Here is a 19,776-nt window from a genome sequence, read left to right as displayed (position 1 = left end):
ACAATTGGGTCAAAATTGAAAAAGGCGTCTGTGGCAAACGTCGTCACCTGATTCCCTCCGACGTACGGATACTTTTCCGTGCCTGATTACCAACTGACTCCACGCCACCAGTCTACTAAGGTACACAGAGAGATTCTGCTGGCTGGAGTCTCATCCACGCGTACACCTTCACAATGCTACGCACAGTGTCGCGCTCCATCGCGCGCCAGAGCCGATCGTCGAGGATAGCGAGCCGAACACCACAACTTCTACGCCCACTCTCCACCACGGCAATTCGCATGTCGAGCTCGGCACTCAAGAGTGTAGACCCTCCCGTATCGTCAGCGCTCCCTGGCGATTCATTCCAGCTGCTCCCCGAAGCTTCGAAAGCGGGCCAGGCAGAGGATGCGCTCTTCGAGGAGCAGGTACAAGCCGTTAAGGACTGGTGGGCGTCACCGCGGTACAAGGGCATCAAGCGCCCATACTCTGCGGAGGATGTCGTGAGCAAGCGGGGAGCGCTTCAGCAGTCATATCCTAGCTCGCTGATGGCACGGAAGCTATTCAACCTTCTTGAAGAGAGGGCAGCCAAGGGCGAGCCAGTACACACCAGTGCGTTTATCCTAGCCTGCATAGATAGTACAATGGCTGATCATGTGTTTTCAAACTCCAGTGGGCGCAATTGACCCCATCCAAATGTCCCAACAAGCTGCGAACCAAGAAGTCCTCTACGTTTCCGGATGGGCATGCTCCTCCGTCTTGACCTCCACGAACGAAGTCTCCGCCGATTTTGGCGACTACCCGTATAATACCGTACCGAACCAAGTCCAGCGGCTGTTCAAGGCTCAGCAATTACACGACCGCAAGAACTGGGATGCAAGGAGGAAGATGAGTGCAGAGGAGAGGGCAAAGACACCTTACCTGGACTACATGAGGCCAATCATTGCTGATGGTGACACTGGGTACGTCTATACGATTTGGAAAGCACATTACCAAGAAGCTAACATGTAACAGTCACGGAGGTCTCTCTGCAGTTATCAAGCTGGCGAAGCTGTTCGCTGAGAACGGAGCCGCAGGCGTTCATTTCGAAGATCAACTCCACGGCGGAAAGAAATGCGGGCATCTTGCAGGCAAGGTCCTCGTACCAGTCGGTGACCACATCAACCGCCTGGTAGCCGCACGATTTCAGTGGGACATGATGGGTTGCGAGAACCTTGTCATTGCGCGCACTGATTCGGAAAGCGGCAAGCTCATCTCTAGTGCGGTCGATGTGCGAGATCACGAGTTCATCAAGGGCGTCACAGAAGACACCGAGCCCCTGGCCGAAACACTGCAGAACATGGAGGCAGCTGGCGCACCAGGCAAGGAGATCGACCAATACGAGGCAGCGTGGGTGAAGAAACACAAGCTCGTAACCTTCGACGAGGCCGTGGTCCAGCACCTCGAGAAAGAGAGTGCATCTCAATCAACCATCGATTCATACCTCAATGAGACGAAGCAGAACCCGGACTACTCTCTTCTCAAGCGCCGGAAAGTCGCAGAGAAGTACACCAAAACGCCCGTGTATTTCAATTGGGATATTCCCCGTACACGTGAAGGCTTCTACCACTACAAAGCCGGCGTCGCTGCCGCAACCAAGCGCGGTAAGGAATACGCTCCATACGCAGATCTTCTCTGGGTCGAGACGGGCGACCCGAACGTGCAAGAAGCAGCCAAGTTCGCCGGCGAGATTCGTGCGGTTCACCCTGACAAGAAGTTCGTATACAACCTCTCTCCCAGCTTCAACTGGATGGGTCAAGGGTTCTCCGAAGAAGCGCTCAAGTCATTTGTCTGGGATCTGGCGAAACACGGATTCGTCTTCCAGCTCATCTCGCTTGCCGGAGTACACTCGACTGCCACGATTACCTGCGAATTAAGCAGGGCGTTCAAGGATGAGGGTATGCTTGCGTACGTCAAGCTGGTACAAGCAAGGGAGAAGGAGCTGGGTTGCGATGTGCTCACACACCAGAAATGGTCTGGCGCAGGCTACATTGATGGCATTTTGGGAGCGATCCAGAGTGGCAGCTCGGGCAGCAAGAGTATGGGCGAGGGAAACACTGAGACGGGTTTCTAGAAATGTAAATATACGATAGCAGATCAAGAGATGGTTCGAGTGTTCGAAAGATGCCGATGCCCATTGCGTGACTAAAGAGGAAAGGCGGGATCTGGGGCTCTTGCCTCGGTCCAGCCATCTTTCCCGGGCGACCCATCATCACGCTCAATACCGCCCCTGCCTTCATCTCGCGTCCGCAACATCTCATACCACTTCAGAGCGATCTTACAATTTATATAACATGGCCAATAAGCCCGCGATACCCGAATGGCAACGTGCCTCCGCCGATAACGCTGCAGCGTCAGCCGAGCCCGAAGAAGCACGCGCGCAACACGCTGTCGAAGCCCCGACACCAACCGAAGACGACGTTGAGAAAGAGGATAAAGAAGAGCAACCATCAGAAAGCTCGGAATTACTAGATCAAGCGTCGCGTTTTCTCGAGGATGACACAATCCGCGATGCGCCGCGAGAGAAGAAGGTCGCGTTCCTACAATCAAAGGGTGTGAGCCCTGAGGACATCGAGACTCTGCTAGGTCAAGAGCCACAAGAGAGCACAAACGCAGAGCTCGAAGCAGTTGGAGAACGGGCGTGGTCAGAAGTGAGTGCAGGAACCCGACGTTTGAAGCGCTTGAAGCCTAGGCCATCGACAGTATCACAGAAGAAAGACACTGACGCGTACAGACACCGCCAAAGTCGACTGTGGCACCCGAAGTCACATCGCAGCCTCGCGAAGTCATCATTCAGCCCCGCGAAATACCCCCAATCGTCACCTACCCAGAGTTCCTCGCGAACACCGAAAAGCCACCACCACTCATAACCACTCAGCGCCTCGTAACAACCGCATACGTAACGGGAGGCTTGATAGCGAGCATATACGGGCTTTCAAGGTGGATCATTGCGCCCATGACACACACCCTCGCCGAATCAAGACAAGATTTCGCATCGCATACGCACGAACAGTTGAAGGAGCTGAACTCAAGACTGGAGAAGGCTGTATCCGTGGATCCTGCTAGCAAAGTAAAGGCAGTCACAGATGCTGCAGATGATGTCTCAGAGGCAGACTCAGATCCTACCGAGCTTTACCATCGCGACTACGGCACCCAAACCACACCCAACCTCTCCCGCCGACCGTCTACCTCTACAGACCCACACCCAACCGTAACAGCGCACGAAAACCGCCTCAAGATCATAAAATCACATCTTGAAGAGCTCGACACGAACCGTACCAACGACGGCAAATCAAGGGATGGGTTGCGGACGAAGGTGTCAGATTTGACTTCATATCTGACCGAGATGGACTACCAAAACCAATACTACCCTGGCATGGGCCGCTATGGAGCGACCTACAACTGGTCTGGTCAGAGTGGCACTGCACAGAATGATCAAATTGAGGTGCTGAAGAACGATATCAGGGCTGTCAAGGGCGTATTTTTGAGTGCGAGGAACTTTCCAGTGGGAGGAAGGAATGCGCCGCCGATACCTACCGGTAGAGTAGGTTCGTAAGATGGTAATTACATTGGAAACTCGTGGACAATGAACGTTATATGTGAGTGTGTATGAGATTCACTGTGTTGCTGCGCATGAGCATCATGCTCTTCTCTGTCAGGTGATGTCTACCTAGGTCACATAGAGCAGCCTGTAATGCAAGGGAACTCTAGTTCGGACAGCGGAAGTTCGGCTGATCTTCGACGTTAGTGTGACACTGGACCGTTCGCAGTTCCTGCCCCACTATACGTCATACTCAAGCAGCGACACCTTACCCTGCTGAGTTCATGTAGGTGTACCACTGCACAACCACAACACCAACTTCAAAGCCTGGTTTCCCTTAAACATGTCGGGTTGGGCGTCTAAGTTGACCTCCTTGGGTCATTCCAAGTCTGAGGACAAGGACGAAACATCGCTCACCACGCTTCTCGATGCAGACCAATGCGCGGATCTGACCTTCTTGATCGCAACTATCACAGCATCTATGCGACAGTCCCTGGTCGATACCTATACCGCGGAGGAATTTCCAATCGACTCAAAGACCGCCAAATCAGAGGAAGAAATACTGCAAGACGCGCCCTCCAACCTCGACGATGTCGATGTTGCCAAGGAAGATAAGATCAAGAAAGAGAGGCAGGCACGTGAAGAAGATGCGAGGAAAGAGCTCGCACAGCCTGAAGTGCAAGAGCTGAAGCAGGAGATGTTGAAGTACTTCGACGGCTGGCGAGGTAGTGTCATCAGCAGAATCGGCGAGGTAGTCAACTCGAAAGAAAAAGCCAAAGAGCAGACACGACAAGTCGAAGGCAAGGAAGTCAAACAAATCACGAAGAAATCCGAGACGAGTTTGAAGAGTATTAAGAAGCTGGACGAGAAGGATGAAGATGAAGACAAAATGTTCAACGAACTGTATCCACCTGTTCCCAACGGCCTCACTCAGTTGGAGGAGAGCAAGCGAGCACTCATACTACATTCGCTAGTGCTTATACTTCTGAGTCTGGAGCACTACTCGGCACATTCTCGCGTCCTGAATCTCTACCTCACAAGTTCTCTCGGGCTGAGTAGAGCCGTCCTGAAGAAAGATGAAGAGACGGTTGCCCAGGGGCTTCTAGAGGCAGCGTCTCAGCAACTGAATGCTGATGCCGAGACGAAGGAAGCGGCCGAGAAATCGCAGAATGCTCGTAGATGGAAGGTTGGCCTTGCTGGTGTTGCTGGTGCCGCATTAATCGGTGTGACCGGTGGGCTTGCTGCACCGCTTCTTGCGGCGGGCGTTGGAAGTGTTATGGGTGGGATTGGTCTGGGTGCTACTGCAGCCGCAGGGTATCTGGGTACTCTTGCTGGTTCTTCCGTTCTTGTTGGCGGGCTGTTTGGTGCGTATGGTGCGAAGATGACTGGACGAGCCATGGACGATTACGCCCGACAAGTCGAAGACTTCGCGTTCATCCCAATCCACCGTACTCAGGATCCGAGGAAACAAGACAATGAGTCTCGTCGTCTCCGCGTCGCTATCGCTGTCTCTGGCTGGCTGCGCGATCCTGAAGAAGTATCAAAGCCGTGGAGATATATCAGTACGGGGACAGAGGGCTTCGCACTCCGTTGGGAGCTTGAAGCACTTCTCAAGCTCGGACATAGTCTCGAAACATTCGTCACTAGTGCTGCTTGGGGTTACGCAAAGAAGAAGATCATCGAGCAGACTGTCTTCGCTGCGATGACGGCTGCAATGTGGCCACTGGGCTTGCTGAAGATTGCGACTTTGCTGGACAACCCATTTTCGAAAGCCAAATATCGCGCCGAGAAGGCTGGTGAGGTCCTCGCAGATGCATTGATCAACAAAGTACAAGGCGAACGACCAGTGACTCTTGTTGGCTACTCTCTCGGCGCACGCCTGATCTTTTCCTGCCTTGAGAAGCTGGCCGAGCGCAAAGCTTTTGGACTTGTTGAGAACGTCGTCCTCGTCGGCGCTCCATGCCCTTCCGATGTCGCCGATTGGCGGCGCATCCGCTCAGTAGTGAGTGGACGTTGTGTCAACGTCTTCTCCAAGTCGGATTACATCCTTGGCTTCCTCTACCGCACATCCTCTATGCAACTTGGCGTCGCAGGTCTGCAACCCGTCGTCGGCGTACACGGCGTTCAGAACGTTGACGTCAGCGACATTGTGGACGGTCACCTCCAATACCGCTTCATCACAGGTTCCATACTTCGCAAGATCGGCTTCGAAGACGTTGACATCGAAGAAGTAGAGCGTGCTGAGGCTGATCTAGCAAAGGAAAAGAAGAAGGAAGAGGAGGAGAGAGCGAAGAATGAAGGTAGCAAGGGAGAAGGTGACGAAGAGAAGGAGAAGGTGGAGATGGAGCAGGTGGTCAAGAAGAAGCAAGAGCAAAGCTGGATGCAAGTCACGCAGCAGAAGATGAAGGGTCTCGACATCGGTGGATTCGTCAAGGGTCTACCGGGAAAGGTGGCTCCAGAGTATGGAGCGGAGAAGACAGCGAAGAAGCATACGGGTGATTTCAAGGATACGAAGTAGTGCTCTAGGAATAATGCAAGGTTTGCAAAGGGCTTTCGAATAAAGGGTTTTGTACATTAGCTAGAGAAATTGCGGATCATCAGGTCTCATTCAATGAAGGCTCTATCTTTGAAGAACAGGTCACCAAAGCCGATTTTTTGTTTCCTAGCATACAGGATGAGCTGCAAAATCTAGTCCATCATTGTAATTGCATGTGCTCCATTCGTTCATGTGAAAGCTTTCCCCAGCTTAAGTCCCGATGCGGTTAGTCGTTTTGTGGGGAAGCCGAGGCATTCGTTCACATGTCGCAGGTGAGGCTTGCACGGCGACACCTTCTGCGACGTGCTGATCTACCAAACATCACAGCCGGCACGCGCGATACTGCACTCTGGAAGCCTGTCGCAACGGCACATGTGACCAGCTAAACTACGAGACTACGCGTTCCACACCACTGCGTATGTACTGAGCACCACAACCCGCTACGCCACGCTCTCCGCACAGCGTCGACCTCTCGCATAAGACCAATGCCTCGTCCACGATAGCCATGGCTGTCTTTTCGAAACCGCTCTCTTCCCATCGCCTCACCAGCGCGTCTGCCAAAGCCATAGTCAACGACCTCACACGCCTGTACCTCCAGCACCGAACACGCATATCACGCGCCGTCTACCTCACCCTCTTCGTCGCTCTCATAAACCGCATACGCAATGCCATTGCCGAGCAGAAGGCCGCTTCCATACGGCGTGCCTCCAAGACAGCGGACAAGACAACAGCAGGCGAGGGTGAAGCAACGGGGAGGAAGAAGGTAGAGCTGAACAGGGAGTTCTTCAAGAATCTGCTGAGGCTTTTGAAGATATGTATACCTGGGTGGAAGAGCAAAGAGTTCAGGCTCTTGATCGGACACAGTGTGTTTTTGGTGTTGAGGACGATGATCAGTTTGTACGTCGCGGAGTTGGACGGAAGACTGGTTAGTGCGCTTGTCAGAGGGAAAGGGAGGGAATTCCTCCTGGGACTGGTCTGGTGGATGGCGGTGGCCGTACCAGCGACTTTCACGAACAGTATGGTATGTCACTTCCTATCCCACCACCAGAGAGCGAGACGGCGAGGCTGCAGTCGCCCACGGGGAACCGAAGACATGCTAACAGACCCAGCTCTCGTACCACCAGTGCAAACTCTCCCTCCAATATCGCACGCGCCTCACGAATCACATCCACTCCAAATACCTCTCACAGATGACCTTCTACACGCTTTCTGCCCTCGACGATCGCATCGCAAACGCCGACCAACTCATAACCGTCGATGTATCCAAGTTCTCCAATTCGCTCGCCGAACTTTACTCAAATCTCGCAAAACCTGTCCTAGACATCATAATCTACAACTACTCGCTCTCGCGCAGCGTCGGTGGCGAAGGGCTGTTCTTCATGAGCTTGCTGGTTCAGATCTCGGCCAACGTCATGAGGGCACTTACCCCACCTTTTGGCAAATACGTAGCGGATGAAGCGAGGTTAGAGGGAGAATTCAGGTTTCAGCACTCCAGGTTGATCGATTGGAGCGAGGAGGTGGCACTGTATGCGGGACATGAGGCGGAGAAGGATACCTTGGATAAGGGATACTTCACGCTGATCAAGCATGTCAATCGCATATTGAGGAGAAGATTCTACCACGGAGTCATGGAGGACTTTGTGATAAAGTACTTCTGGGGTGCGCTGGGATTGCTGCTATGCAGTGTGCCAGTGTTCTTCAAGGTTCCAGGCACAGGCGGCATGACTATGGGAGACCGGACGGAGAGTGAGTACTCAAAACCCGCTGTCCTTGTTTCACTTACTGGGACGATTACTGACAAGTGTCACCATAACAGGCTTCGTGACCAACCGGCGAATGCTCCTCATGTCTAGCGACGCTTTCGGTCGCGTCATGTTCTCGTACAAGGAGATCACCGAGCTCGCCGGCTACACTTCACGCGTGTCAACCCTTCTCGACGTAATCGACGACATACAAGCTGGTCATTTTGAGAAGAAGCTCGTTTCTTCTGCCGACACCGAGGAGAACGCATCCGTTCTACGCGGTCGCGGCACCGTAACCGAAGGCACCGATATAGAGTTCATTGACGTGCCTATAGTATCTCCAAACGGCGATGTACTCGTGCGCAAGCTCTCCTTCAGCGTGAAGCCAGGAGACCATCTCCTCATCGTGGGACCCAACGGCTGCGGAAAAAGCAGTCTGTTCCGCATCCTAGGCGGCCTATGGCCCGTATACGGCGGCAAAGTACGGAAGCCACCATTCGAAGACATCTTCTACATCCCGCAACGTCCATACCTCTCGCGCGGAACACTGCGTCAACAAATCATCTACCCAGACTCGCTACACGACATGCACTCCAAATCCATTACCGACAATGACATCCTTTCGATCCTCGAGACCCTGAACCTAGAATCTCTCATTGATCGCCCCGGCGGCTTCGACGCTGAAGCTCAATGGGAAGACGTGCTCTCCGGTGGTCTCCAGCAACGCGTCGCCATGGCGCGGCTTTTCTATCATAAACCCCGGTACGCTATCTTGGACGAATGCACGAGCTCTGTTACACTGGAGGTAGAAAGGGTGATGTATGAGGAAGCGAAGAGACTGGGTATAACGCTCATGACGGTCAGTCATCGGAGAAGTCTTTGGAGGTACCATACTAGGATTTTGCAGTTTGACGGCCAAGGTGGATTCTACTTTGGAGGGCTGGATGCGGAGAGGAGGGCGGTACTTGAAGAGTGAGTTCCTTTCCATTTGGGGTGTTTGTGAGCTTTTTGGAGTATGCGAGAATGCGCGCTAACATTTTGGTAGTGAGAAGGAAGACATCGATCTGCAGCTCAGAGCTGTTCCGGACATTGAGCAAAGGATCAGGGAGTTGGAAGCTTCGCGGTAACGGATGTGGATGAAAGTGGTCGGACAAGTTTAATGGGCGCTGGCATGTGGTAGCCGCGGATCTATGCGTAGTCATATCATATCTTGCATAGAATGTATGAAATCGCGCACTGCAACGAGAGTGCATAGCTTCGTAAGCTCACCGCGTGATATACCACAAGATAATGCATACACACATCTAACGCTGATTAGGCACGGATTCATCTATATGCAAATAGTTGGCGGTGATATGCACGATACTAAGGGCTTTGCATCTGCGATGTTGAGGCAGAAGGCGGCAGCAGCAGCTTGAGAGTGATGCAGCGCGCAGGTGTAGAAGGCATCTTGCACATGTGGGCGCACGACGCGCAAGGATACTCAGAAACAACAGTAAACAGGTGGCGGTATAATCATAGCGGAACATCAAATGAGAAAGGAACACCTCTCATGGACAACATTGTTATATAATAAACATCGCAAGAGGCGTGACACGGAATGTACGCGGTAGCAAAACTCAGACGCGTCGAGTGGCGTGGTTGCGGATTTCCGGCAGGAAACTGCCTCAAGGCTTACCCCATCTGTGTATAGGGTGGCTGGGAAAGGGCGAAAGTGGCCTCATGGGCGTCATGTTAAAACGAAAGTCGCGGTTGAGCGCGCTCAAACGCGCTCAGATGGGCTAGCGTCGGGTGCTCCCGCCCCTCAGGGTCCATTAGCGCGAACAGCAGCTCATCCGAGACGCGTCCGAGGTTTAGCGCCTTGATCCGAGCCATCGCCGCGCCAAGCCAGCCCTCACGTAAAAGCCGGCCACCTCGCTCCTCCCTTCTCACCTGTACACCACACTTTCTGCAGCTGCCCCATGCCACTTCCCACAACCACAACACTCTCAAGCCGCTGCTACTGCATTGTTGCGTATCTGCTTCTTCTTCTGCTCTGCACTCTTCACACTTCAGCTGAGTCAATTGTTCGCAATTGCTCTCCCCCTCACGCGCAGCTGCTTCTCGACGCGTCGCGTCAGGTAACCACACTGCACTCAGTCACCACGCTGTCTGCCACTGCTTCTCTCCACACTCTCAGCATTGCTCCTGGGTAGTCTCCAGTAGCCATGACTACCCTCAATCTCAAGCTCGGCCAGACGGTCGAGACTTCTGGCGGTGTAGACGGCATCGTCCGCTACCTAGGCCCCATTCACGTCTCAGAGGGGCGATTTGTGGGAATAGAACTCCCAACTGCTGATGGCAAGAACGATGGCTCCGTACGCGGAGAGCGTTACTTCACTTGCGCACCTCTCCACGGGCTGTTCATCCGCGACACTAGCATTGTCAGCATCCTCTCTGAGGCAGCCCCCGCACCGGCTCCTCCTACTCCACGAGCGGTCTCCAAAACAAAGGCACCACCCACCACACCCAGAGCCCGCCCATCAAGCGTGGTTGCCCCTAAGCCTACAACCACTACAAGGACAACCACATTGAGCAAGCGGCAGTCAGTCGCAGCTCCCTCAACATCACAACCGCCTTCGCGTGGCCCAGTCCGCAAGGCCAGCGTGGCGAGCACGTCAAGCAACTCTGCCGCTGAATCATCTCGCGCCCCATTCTCTCGACCCGAATCCTCCCGCCCAGAACCTTCTCGTCCCGAACCCTCTCGTCCTACACCATCAACCTCAAGACCGAGTCTTGCATCTTCAGTCACAAGCAATGCTGGCAAAGCAAGTCGGGATAACAACGTCGACAATCTGCACACCAAGATTAGGCATCTCGAGAAGCAACACGCGGAAGACCAAGAGCGCCTGAGAGAGTATGCTCAGGTTCGCGACGAGAAAGAGCGCTACAGCGGCATCATCCAGCGGCTCCAGAACAAGTGTCAAGCTCAATACACCGAGATACAAGAGCTGAAAGATAGAGTGAACACACTTCAGTTGGAACAACAGGCTCTCAACAGATCACACCAGGACCACGAGGTGGACTTGGAGGATGCCTTGGTGGACAAGGAGATGGCCGAGGAGAGGGCGGATCAAGCCGAGGCAGAAATCGAGTCGTTGCGCAAACGCCTGGAAGAACAGACGCTGGAGCTTGACATTCTTCGCGATGAGGCCGATCTCTTCACAACAGAAATGTCAGAGGATCAGAAGCAAGAGGCTGGATACTACCGTCTCCAACACGAGAATGATCGCATGCGACAGGCGTTGATCACTCTGAAAGAGATGACAGAGGAGCGGGAACAAGACTTCAAGGCACACATTCTCGGGCTCGAGGGCGACGTCGCACAACTTGAGTACTACCGACAAGACAATGCCAATCTCCAAGAACGTCTCTCTGTATCCGAAAATCTTGTCGACCACCTGAAACAGCAGTTGGACGCTGCCAATGAATGGGAGGAGATGGTCGAGGAGTTGACCCAACAAAACCAGAATCTCCAAGATAGAATCGCGGAGCAAGATCTGGTCGTACAAGATCTTGAGAACCTACGGGAACTCAACGACGAGCTAGAAGCTCAACACCTTGAGCAAGAAGAGGACATGCTTGCAGAGCTTGACGCTAAGAACAACGAGCTCGCTGAGCAAGTACGCCAGATTACCGAACAGACCCACATCATCGCCGACCAAGAGTCTCTCATCTCCAAATTCCGAGACCTCGTCATGGACCTACAAACCAAAATGGCCGACGCTGAGTCTTCCAAGACTATGACGGAAGCCCAAGTCAAGGATACCACCGGTCGCTTCAACGAAGTGATGGACCTTAACCGCCAACTTCGTGCAGCCACTGTGTTGTCGACCACACGAGAGATTGAGTCTTCGCTGGTATCGCTCAAGGCAGATCAGCTTGCTGAAAAGCTCGAGATTTGGAACGAGACAGAGTCCAAGGAGTTCACTCGAAGCGAGTCTCTCCAAGCCTACCTCGCAACAGAAAGGATCGCTGGGAAATCCAAGCTGCTTGTCAATGTGTTGAGGAGCACCTGTCGTCACATGAGCAATGGCGGTCGATTGGACGATGCCGTCTCCAGACTCGTCTGTGAAGAGTCCATTGTTCACCTGGAGGTCCTTAAAGACGGAAGCAACCGTCTTTGGTCTGCCATTCGTGGCTTATCACTTCCCGAATTCGCCAATTTTGGCCCGACGTACCAAGAATTGATCTCGGTAGAGCAGGTTCTTGATCAAGGCCTCAACGCTCTCAAAGCAGACACACTCAACTTTGAAGAATTTGCTGGGTCCTTGGAGCGATCGACCAAGACACATGAAGCAATTCTGTCAAGCCACCAAGAGGTCCTTGCTGCACGACCAGAGGGAGAATTCCTCTCCATAGCGACTTCGCTCCACGCGAGGATAAACTATATCCTCTACATCTACGATCTGGCACACTTCGTCCTAGAGAAAGTGCCCGAGAGCATACGCGAAGAGTGCGCAAAGATGCTCATTCATTTCAACGAGCCAGTCGATACTTTGCAGGCTACATCCACGGCTGCGGCCAGGTTGCAACGGACTCTGAAGGCTCTGGTTCAGGATAATATGTTTCCGGAACGACCATCTGATTTCGAGGACGCTTTCAGATACGACGAAAAGCTGGCATCGGCTGCTGGAACCCTTGCCGCTTTCGTTCGCAGCCTGATCGAGGAGGTTGCGAAGTGCACCAGCCTATCCGACACCGAGCCAGTCCCTGCTCTTGAGCTTCGCGCGATCAAAGACAACATCGATAATCTCGATGTCGATCAGAATTATGCTTTCATGTTTGCCCACCTGAACACCATCACTTACCATCTGAATTCCTGGGCCGACCAAGCCGGCATACTATCAAAAGCCATCGAGATCGAGCACGGACCTACGCCCTGGGCTCAGAAGGCGAAGGAGGTTGAGGCGGGACGGAAGAAGGACGACGAGGCTGTGCGCCAGTTACAAACTCTTACCGTCGAGCATCGTGCAACCGTTCTGAAGATTCACGAGCGAGAGCAAGTCATCGCCACCAAAGAATTGGAGATTGAGCACTTGATGGCCAAGATCAAGGACGCTACCAGCAAGACCGAAGGTCTCGAGGCTCTCCAAGAAGAGCTCACGACACGTCATGATAAGATCATGGATCTTCAGGCTCTGAATCGATCCCAGATGATGGAGATTGAGGTTTTGAGAGAGCGCCTGGCCAATGCCGACGAGCATGCGCAAAACGACGCAGGACACGCCATGGAGACCATTGCCGCTCCAGTCGAGCAACCTCGGGAAGAGGACGACCCGCTCGCTCATCCCAGCAAGCTCAGGACTATGCTCGAAGCCCTCGACAATGAGAACCATTGGCTGCGCAAGCGCGAAAACAGCTGGGCATTCAAATGGAACGTGCGCCAGACGTTGATCAGTCTGGACACCTACAAGCATGTCGACAGAAATTGGAGGAAATGCTATGAAAGGCTTTACCTCGATGACGATGATGAATTCCTCGTTTTTGAGCCATTAAGCCCAGTGCTCGAGGAGAACCCAACATATCAAATCTCGAACGCACATGGTACTGGCCGACCTAAGATGTCGGCTATCGAACTCAGTGGCATCAGCCTAGGCTGGGAGGAGCGCGCACACAGTCATAAGGTGGCTTTGGAGCAAGCCGAGGAGGACTTCGTCCACCTGTCCATGCTCTCTGATGATTACGACGACTTGTCCTTCATTGCGGTATAATTCTAGAATCCTCTATCGACTAGAAGGGGAGGAAGAAAAAGACACGACTTCGCATTTACGATTCCACACGACACGGTGTTGCGCATTTGGTTTTTCAGCGACAACTCGAGAGCATGGGAAGATGCATCTTGGGTACTGGGCGTTTGTTTTGGCTCTCATCACGATTTTGAGCATTGGAGTTTTTGGATTGGCTTTGGATTTGATTTGGTGTTTATCGCGACGATACCCATGGGTCTGCATTCGCTGCATCGTTTTTTGTTGTACTTTGTTTTGTATACGTTTCCTTTCTTGTAGCTAGCTTTTTACTCTTGTCTTAGTCCTCCCGGTTTGAGACCTTGACTCACCCCTTCGGGGGTTTGAGTCGGCACTCGCCGGGAGGACGGGCAGGCATTATGGCATTATGACATTATCGTCTTCATCCAGTTCTTCCATTGTGAATCCCTTTGCAAGTTTGCCAGTTGGTGCTTGACTTGGTCGTTCTCATGCTCCAGTTCCTGGATTCTAGCATCTTGCCAACTGTGTCGCATCTCCGCCTTTTCTTTTGTCTTCTCCGCCTCAGCTTCTAATGCTGACCTCCGCTGTCTTTCGCGAATCCGTGATAATTCGTTTGGCCTTGGTTGGTTCATCACACACCACAACTTGACGCGCGTGAGCTCTTCGCTGTGACGCACTTCGATCTGCGCAAGTTGGCGATCGTGATGTTCATTGACGGTCGCGAGCTCTTTCGCGTGAGTTGTTTCTAGGTCTTCAACATGCTTCTCATGCTCCAACCGCTCTTTATCGAGCGCGCTGCTTAGACTGAGAACCTGTCGCTCCTGTGCTCTTAGATCTTTGATCAACGCGGTGAGGGACGATCTCGCTGCGGCAGCGTGTGCTGTAGAGCGCGGCTTGTGGCTTATCAGTATGATTCGTGAATGTCTTCGTTACGTTCACTCACAGTGCTCGTCGGCGTACGTGGGCGGATGTCGCGACGGGGGAAAAGCTCTCGAAACGATGGATTGCGACCGCGATTGTTTTGTCTTGTCGTTACCATTGCGCATACGAGAGCGAGCGTTTATTCGACATTTTTTTTGGGAGGTTGCGATATTGTCGGGAGACGAGGTACGAGAGATCATGTTTAGGCTGCAGCTCTAGTGGAAGGTAGAAGTTAGGTTGAGATGCTGCAAACAGAGTGGACGGGGTCTGCAATGGCGGTATGATGGCGGAGGCAAAAGTGAAGGTGAGATTGGAAGTTCAAGCTATACACCGACTACTCTGTATAAGATCGTGATCTCTATCTGCAGACGTACCCTTGTACTCAGCATCTGGATCTGCAATTCGCATCTCGCTTTTGTCTATCTAGCCAGTTGCACAAGTAGAACTCCTCTCACCTACTGATGACCCCCCACAAGTCTTGCAATCTCGGCGCACTTCTCGCTGATGCTGCGTAATTTCTCGTTCGCGCCTCTTTCTGCGATGTATTTGGCTTTCTCTTTAGCTAATTCACTCTCGAGCTCGGTGACCCTATCCTTGAGCGTCACAACCTCCTTGCCTTGAACTCCAAGCTGTTTTGCAAGATCCTCACCGCACGCCACCGCCAGTTTCATATTGCTACTCTCTTCAAGCAAATTGCGCGAGAGAGCTGTCTTCTGGGCTTGTAGTTCGTGGACTTCGCGCTTCAGCCCTGTGATCGCTGCGTCCTTGTCATACAAGATCCCAGTACGTTCAGTTGCGAGAGTACGGATCTGGACTTGCATCTTCGAAAGATGCTCATCGTAGAGTACGGCAGTGGCGCGAATGTCCGCGAAGGTTTTGTTCTGTGAGACATCAGCACTATTGATGGGAGCTGGTCTCGCAATGTATAGTTACAAGCTCGTGAGCGATGGCTGTTGGACGAGTGGACTGCACCCCATGGCGGAGGGCGAGAGAAGAACCAGTAGTAGGTGACATTTGGTGCCGTGCAGGCGTGCGCAACGGAGCCATGTTATTGAAGGTGAGCGTCTTGTAATTTGAAAGGTTTGAATTGAGAGCAGCACTGAGCCACATGAATGAAGCCCTGGGTTGTGATAGATACGGTCAAGGTGCGATGCAGAAGCTGCAAAAGCTGCACAAGGCCGTCCGATAAAGCTGAGGTGAGTGCAGCCTCATCCCGTCCACTGGAACCAGATAATATATCATATTCATCCAGTAATAATATGATGATGATAATAATCTACTCTAATCAGCAGTTCTCTTGCCACAAAGATTGCGACGACTTGGTACCAAATGCAGAAGCACAGCAGCTGGGTCGAGACGACAGCGATGTCATACTGACAACATTAGCATTGCGCAAGCCCCGTTGCCTCCCTTAGATCACTCTTCTGTTCGGCTTTATGAAAGATCTGTTTCCATCATCCCTCCCGGAAGCCTCAACCTAAAATCCATAATGTTGCACAATGCTATTGATCGTTATACTCACTCTTTCTACGTCATCCCCGGTCTCTGTGAACTGGATTATAAGGCATTTGCCGGCACGGCTAACATGCGCTGCTGGGTCGATATTCAGCATTTGCAAATAACAGTATGCCCTCAGTTTTGAGGATTTTGCTAGCATGTCGCATTCGTATACTGTGAGATCTGCGTTGAGGCGCAGACGTAAAAGTCAATTTCTTAATCCCGAGGTCATGTGAAAGCGGGAGCCGCACTAAGTAGGAGCCGATAAGATCTTCCTTCTAGGCTCCCTGTAATACCGACATGCGATACATGCTTTCGGCAGTTCCCTGTAAGTTCTTTAGCTGCGTTATGAAGTTTGGTTGACACGTGAAACGTGTTACTCCAGACACTTACCTAGGTAGTGCAGATGAGTTGGACCTACGCGTGAGGCTATCACACTTGATCGCCCGACACATCGTGACAAGTCGCAATTGCTAGATGTGCGAGTTGAGGACATGCATGCGTGCGCGCAAACTTTCGGCGTTATTCAAAGACGCAATGCATTGCATAATCACCGCTGCGACGTTGATGACGACATTCTCATCCGGCACTACGTACGCCAGAGACCGGGTTTTGCATCTCCGTGTTTCCAGCTTTCGCAGCGCAAAGTCTTCGTTCGATCTGAAATTGTGAGCGCAACGTCGGCAAGCGCCTTGCTCGTTGAATGCGACATCACCAAGGCCACTTCAGCCACTGCAACGTAATTCCAGGGCACGTGCCATCAGCCACAAAACTTGGTAAGTCGGCCGATACGGTGGTGTACGTTGAAAATGAACCAGGCTAAATTCGAGTAATCCTCTCCTCAACTAGTCTTTCTTCCAGAAGACAAGTGCCATCGCTAGCAGTAAGTACTCGTTGCTAACAGCCTCCATCTGCGCACAGCCGACAATCGGCTACCTAGGTACCCAGAGATCGGGCCCACATCGGACCCGTAGCTCTGCCGTACCACAAACTATCGCAGACTTACGCCTCGTCGGTCTTATTCCACCGCGAAAGCTCGTCGCAGCTCGGCCGGGTTTGCCATCATTGCGGATACGGGATGATTCGTGTTGTGGGGGCGGCAGCACTTGAAGGGATGCCTGAGAGACGCCATCTGCGGAACCTGTCGCCGTGATGGAAATTATCGTAATACTTAGATTGTGCAATGAATAAGGCCACCGACCGTTCGCTGTTTAGACCTTGTCGCAATCGCGTACAGAGATCGCCGACACGTGGAACTAGTGCGATCTTCCACGAGGATGTCGGTGATACTCCGGTGATCTGCGTTACCCTTTGATGGGTCAACCGAAATCGCGAGAGGTGGGTGCTTCAGCACCTGTCGATCACGGCAGTTACCACGCGTCTGGAAAGTTACGTTTGGCAAGTGGCTGTTTGAAGGTAAAGTTCGTCTCGAATAGGTTTCAGCACCGGTAGACGCAGTCGTCAAAGTACCTAGGTAACATGTGTTCATGCGGGGAATGTGAGGTAGTACGAAATACTCATGATCATTACTATATCGGATGCAAAACTATGGCCTCCGCTTTCCCTCATAGCTAACCAAGCTAGCCTCATCTGTGTCTCCTTGACTATGGCTGTGTTTCACGTGATATGATGTCTTGACTCTGATGCCGTCTTCCACTTTCGTATCGAACGACTCTGAACGAGGGCTCGATATAGCCGTGTTCAAGTTGTACGACTTGTGCTTTTGACTGACGTTCCTGAGTTCGTTGTTGCTGCCGTAGTTGTAGTATTGACGGCTGCGTGCCGATGAGCCGCCCAGAATGGGGAAGAGTCTGACCAGGAGAAGACGGAGGGTCGGGAGGCAGGCGCTGGTAGGAACGTTAATGGATGCGATATATGAGTACGAGTATAGAGCTTACCACATGATGCCGACACAGATTTCAATCGTGCTCCACATCGAGACGTCGTAAAACTCCCAGCTCACGTTCGAGGAAGCGGCAAAGTGAACCAAGGCTTGTAAACGCAGGATGCTGACGACGGTGACGAAGGTACCAACGCAGAACATAAGCGCTACACCGACCTTCTTCTTCCAGTGTAGCTTCAAGCCCCAAAGCTGCCAAAGAGGTACACCCAGGATCCAGAAGTCCAAGGCGATGGATATGGCCGCGTTCGATGCAGTGATGGCGTTGATTTCGAGACAAGTACCTTCGTGCATGCCATCCCATTTTGTCCAGAAGTACTGGATGGGCTGGCATTGAAATATCGCGACGATGATGAAGGCGACACCCCAGAGTATGGTGAAGACGATTGTACCCCATAGTAGTCGTTGAACGCCTTTGCTGGGGAACACGCGGATGTAGAAGAACAGTAGCGTGAGTTTCAACAGCATAAGCTGCGTGAAGTAGAGCCAGGCCATGATGTAGAAATATTGCAGCATCTGAGTGATCTCCGTCGGTGTCAGGGTCCAGAGATCTTGGCCAAGTCCATTCTTCACAGTGCCAAAAACAGTGATGACGGCACTGGGTATAGCGGCTATGAGTGTCGCCAGCACGCACCAGTCGTCGTAGCCAAAGTCCATCCTCGACACGGTGCCCTTGAAGGTGAAACGCATCGCAACGAAGGCTGCAGCTATGCATACCATGACGTTTGACAACAGCACATAGCTTTGTCCGCGATCCCGTACCGGGGCTCCGCAGGTGGTCAGGCTGATGTTGCGCGTAACTTCATGTTCGTCAGCCTCTTTTTCTCTTCCGTCGGGATAGGTGCAAGTACCTAGAGCTTCAGGGATGGTGCAGCTGGCGCTCACACACAGCGTTACGTTGTTTTGGAAGACATCGTTCGTGCAAATACATGCTTGATCTGTTGGAGAACAGGTGTTCGTACTGAAAGCGTTCAAGAGGCACAGTTGCTGCAAGGGTGAGCGAAATGTTAAGAAGTTGGGCTGCAAGGTACTTACAGCACATGCGGGAAGCTTTGACAGGGCTGGCTGCTGTGCTGCATGTACCATGGAGATGGTAACGAGCCACAACAGCATGCATGTGCGAATGAAAGAGGCCATGTCGATGCTCTCACGCCACGTTTGCGCAAGACAATCCGAATGTTGAAGACAGATGGGCGGACCCCCGAGTTTGTAACGGGTGCGTAGGATATCGCGGAGGTCTCAAGTAAAGCGACAGCGGGACAGGTTCCACCATTTATCTTCCGCCTCTAAACGGAAGGTGATCCTCGAATATGATGAACGCAGGGATCCCTCGTGCGGTTTATAGTGCGTCTCTTGTAAGGCCCAGGACTGAAACCCACGAGTCGTAGCTACCATGGTGGCTGCCGTCATTGGTATGAAGTGCCGACTGCAGAAGCCTACCCGACCATGGCATTCCAATAGCGCAAACTTTGTTAAGAAGTGCTGGCGCATATACGGTCGGAACCTAGCATCCTTCAGAGATGGCGGCATGTCATCCAGAAAGGGGTCTTGCCTTGTTCAGGCCGGTGCAGCGCAATGTGGGGTGCGGTCCGGTGTGCCCAGGTGTCATGGGCTTGCGAACGCCACAAACGCCAACCGAAAACCACGGTAAAACCTGAACGACAACGTCCACCATCCATGACCAACGGAGGATAATTTTAGACTTTCGAATATGTGACAGAAAGGGCGATGATGAGCATGGCGCAATGGCAGAGGTCTGGAGGCGGGCGAGCACGTGGAGCGATAACAGCTGCTCAGTGCGCACCTAGACATCTCGTTCGCTGCACGGCTGCCGAAATGAGGTTCCCTCCGAACGTTCCAAGACGACGAATGCCCGC

The 19,776-nt window shown here is 52.6% G+C and overlaps 6 protein-coding genes across 6 annotated transcripts; 4 read left to right on the top strand and 2 right to left on the bottom strand.

Moving 5' to 3' along the window:
• Positions 1–173: 173 nt before the first annotated feature.
• J4E78_006136 (uncharacterized protein) lies at positions 174–2,089 on the top strand (the record flags this gene model as incomplete). The annotated part of the gene is made up of 3 exons (XM_049366750.1): positions 174–588; positions 650–938; positions 991–2,089. 3 exons carry the CDS (start codon positions 174–176, stop codon positions 2,087–2,089), a joined length of 1,803 nt encoding a protein of 600 aa, XP_049221456.1.
• A 220-nt stretch (positions 2,090–2,309) lies between these two features.
• On the top strand, positions 2,310–6,074 carry J4E78_006135 (uncharacterized protein; the record flags this gene model as incomplete). The annotated part of the gene is made up of 3 exons (XM_049366749.1): positions 2,310–2,717; positions 2,813–3,563; positions 3,847–6,074. The coding sequence occupies 3 exons, from the start codon at positions 2,310–2,312 to the stop codon at positions 6,072–6,074; spliced, it is 3,387 nt and encodes a 1,128-aa protein (XP_049221455.1).
• A 238-nt stretch (positions 6,075–6,312) lies between these two features.
• J4E78_006134 (uncharacterized protein) lies at positions 6,313–8,961 on the top strand (the record flags this gene model as incomplete). The annotated part of the gene is made up of 5 exons (XM_049366748.1): positions 6,313–6,317; positions 6,555–7,113; positions 7,202–7,838; positions 7,909–8,806; positions 8,880–8,961. 5 exons carry the CDS (start codon positions 6,313–6,315, stop codon positions 8,959–8,961), a joined length of 2,181 nt encoding a protein of 726 aa, XP_049221454.1.
• Positions 8,962–10,041: 1,080 nt separating this feature from the next.
• Positions 10,042–13,587, top strand: J4E78_006133 (uncharacterized protein; the record flags this gene model as incomplete). The annotated part of the gene is made up of 1 exon (XM_049366747.1): positions 10,042–13,587. The coding sequence occupies one exon, from the start codon at positions 10,042–10,044 to the stop codon at positions 13,585–13,587; it is 3,546 nt and encodes a 1,181-aa protein (XP_049221453.1).
• A 398-nt stretch (positions 13,588–13,985) lies between these two features.
• On the bottom strand, positions 13,986–15,479 carry J4E78_006132 (uncharacterized protein; the record flags this gene model as incomplete). Its single annotated transcript, XM_049366746.1, has 4 exons — positions 13,986–14,461; positions 14,877–14,897; positions 14,969–15,399; positions 15,475–15,479. The coding sequence occupies 4 exons, from the start codon at positions 15,477–15,479 to the stop codon at positions 13,986–13,988; spliced, it is 933 nt and encodes a 310-aa protein (XP_049221452.1).
• A 2,066-nt stretch (positions 15,480–17,545) lies between these two features.
• Positions 17,546–19,012, bottom strand: J4E78_006131 (uncharacterized protein; the record flags this gene model as incomplete). Its single annotated transcript, XM_049366745.1, has 4 exons — positions 17,546–17,846; positions 17,898–18,699; positions 18,751–18,886; positions 18,935–19,012. The coding sequence occupies 4 exons, from the start codon at positions 19,010–19,012 to the stop codon at positions 17,546–17,548; spliced, it is 1,317 nt and encodes a 438-aa protein (XP_049221451.1).
• Between the last annotated feature and the right edge of the window lie 764 nt (positions 19,013–19,776).

The sequence above is a fragment of the Alternaria triticimaculans genome, assembly GCF_023758025.1.
Source record: "Alternaria triticimaculans strain BMP 0046 chromosome Unknown scaffold_8, whole genome shotgun sequence".
Classification (NCBI taxonomy): Eukaryota; Fungi; Ascomycota; class Dothideomycetes; order Pleosporales; family Pleosporaceae; genus Alternaria; species Alternaria triticimaculans.
This window is presented reverse-complemented; position numbering and strand designations above follow the sequence as displayed.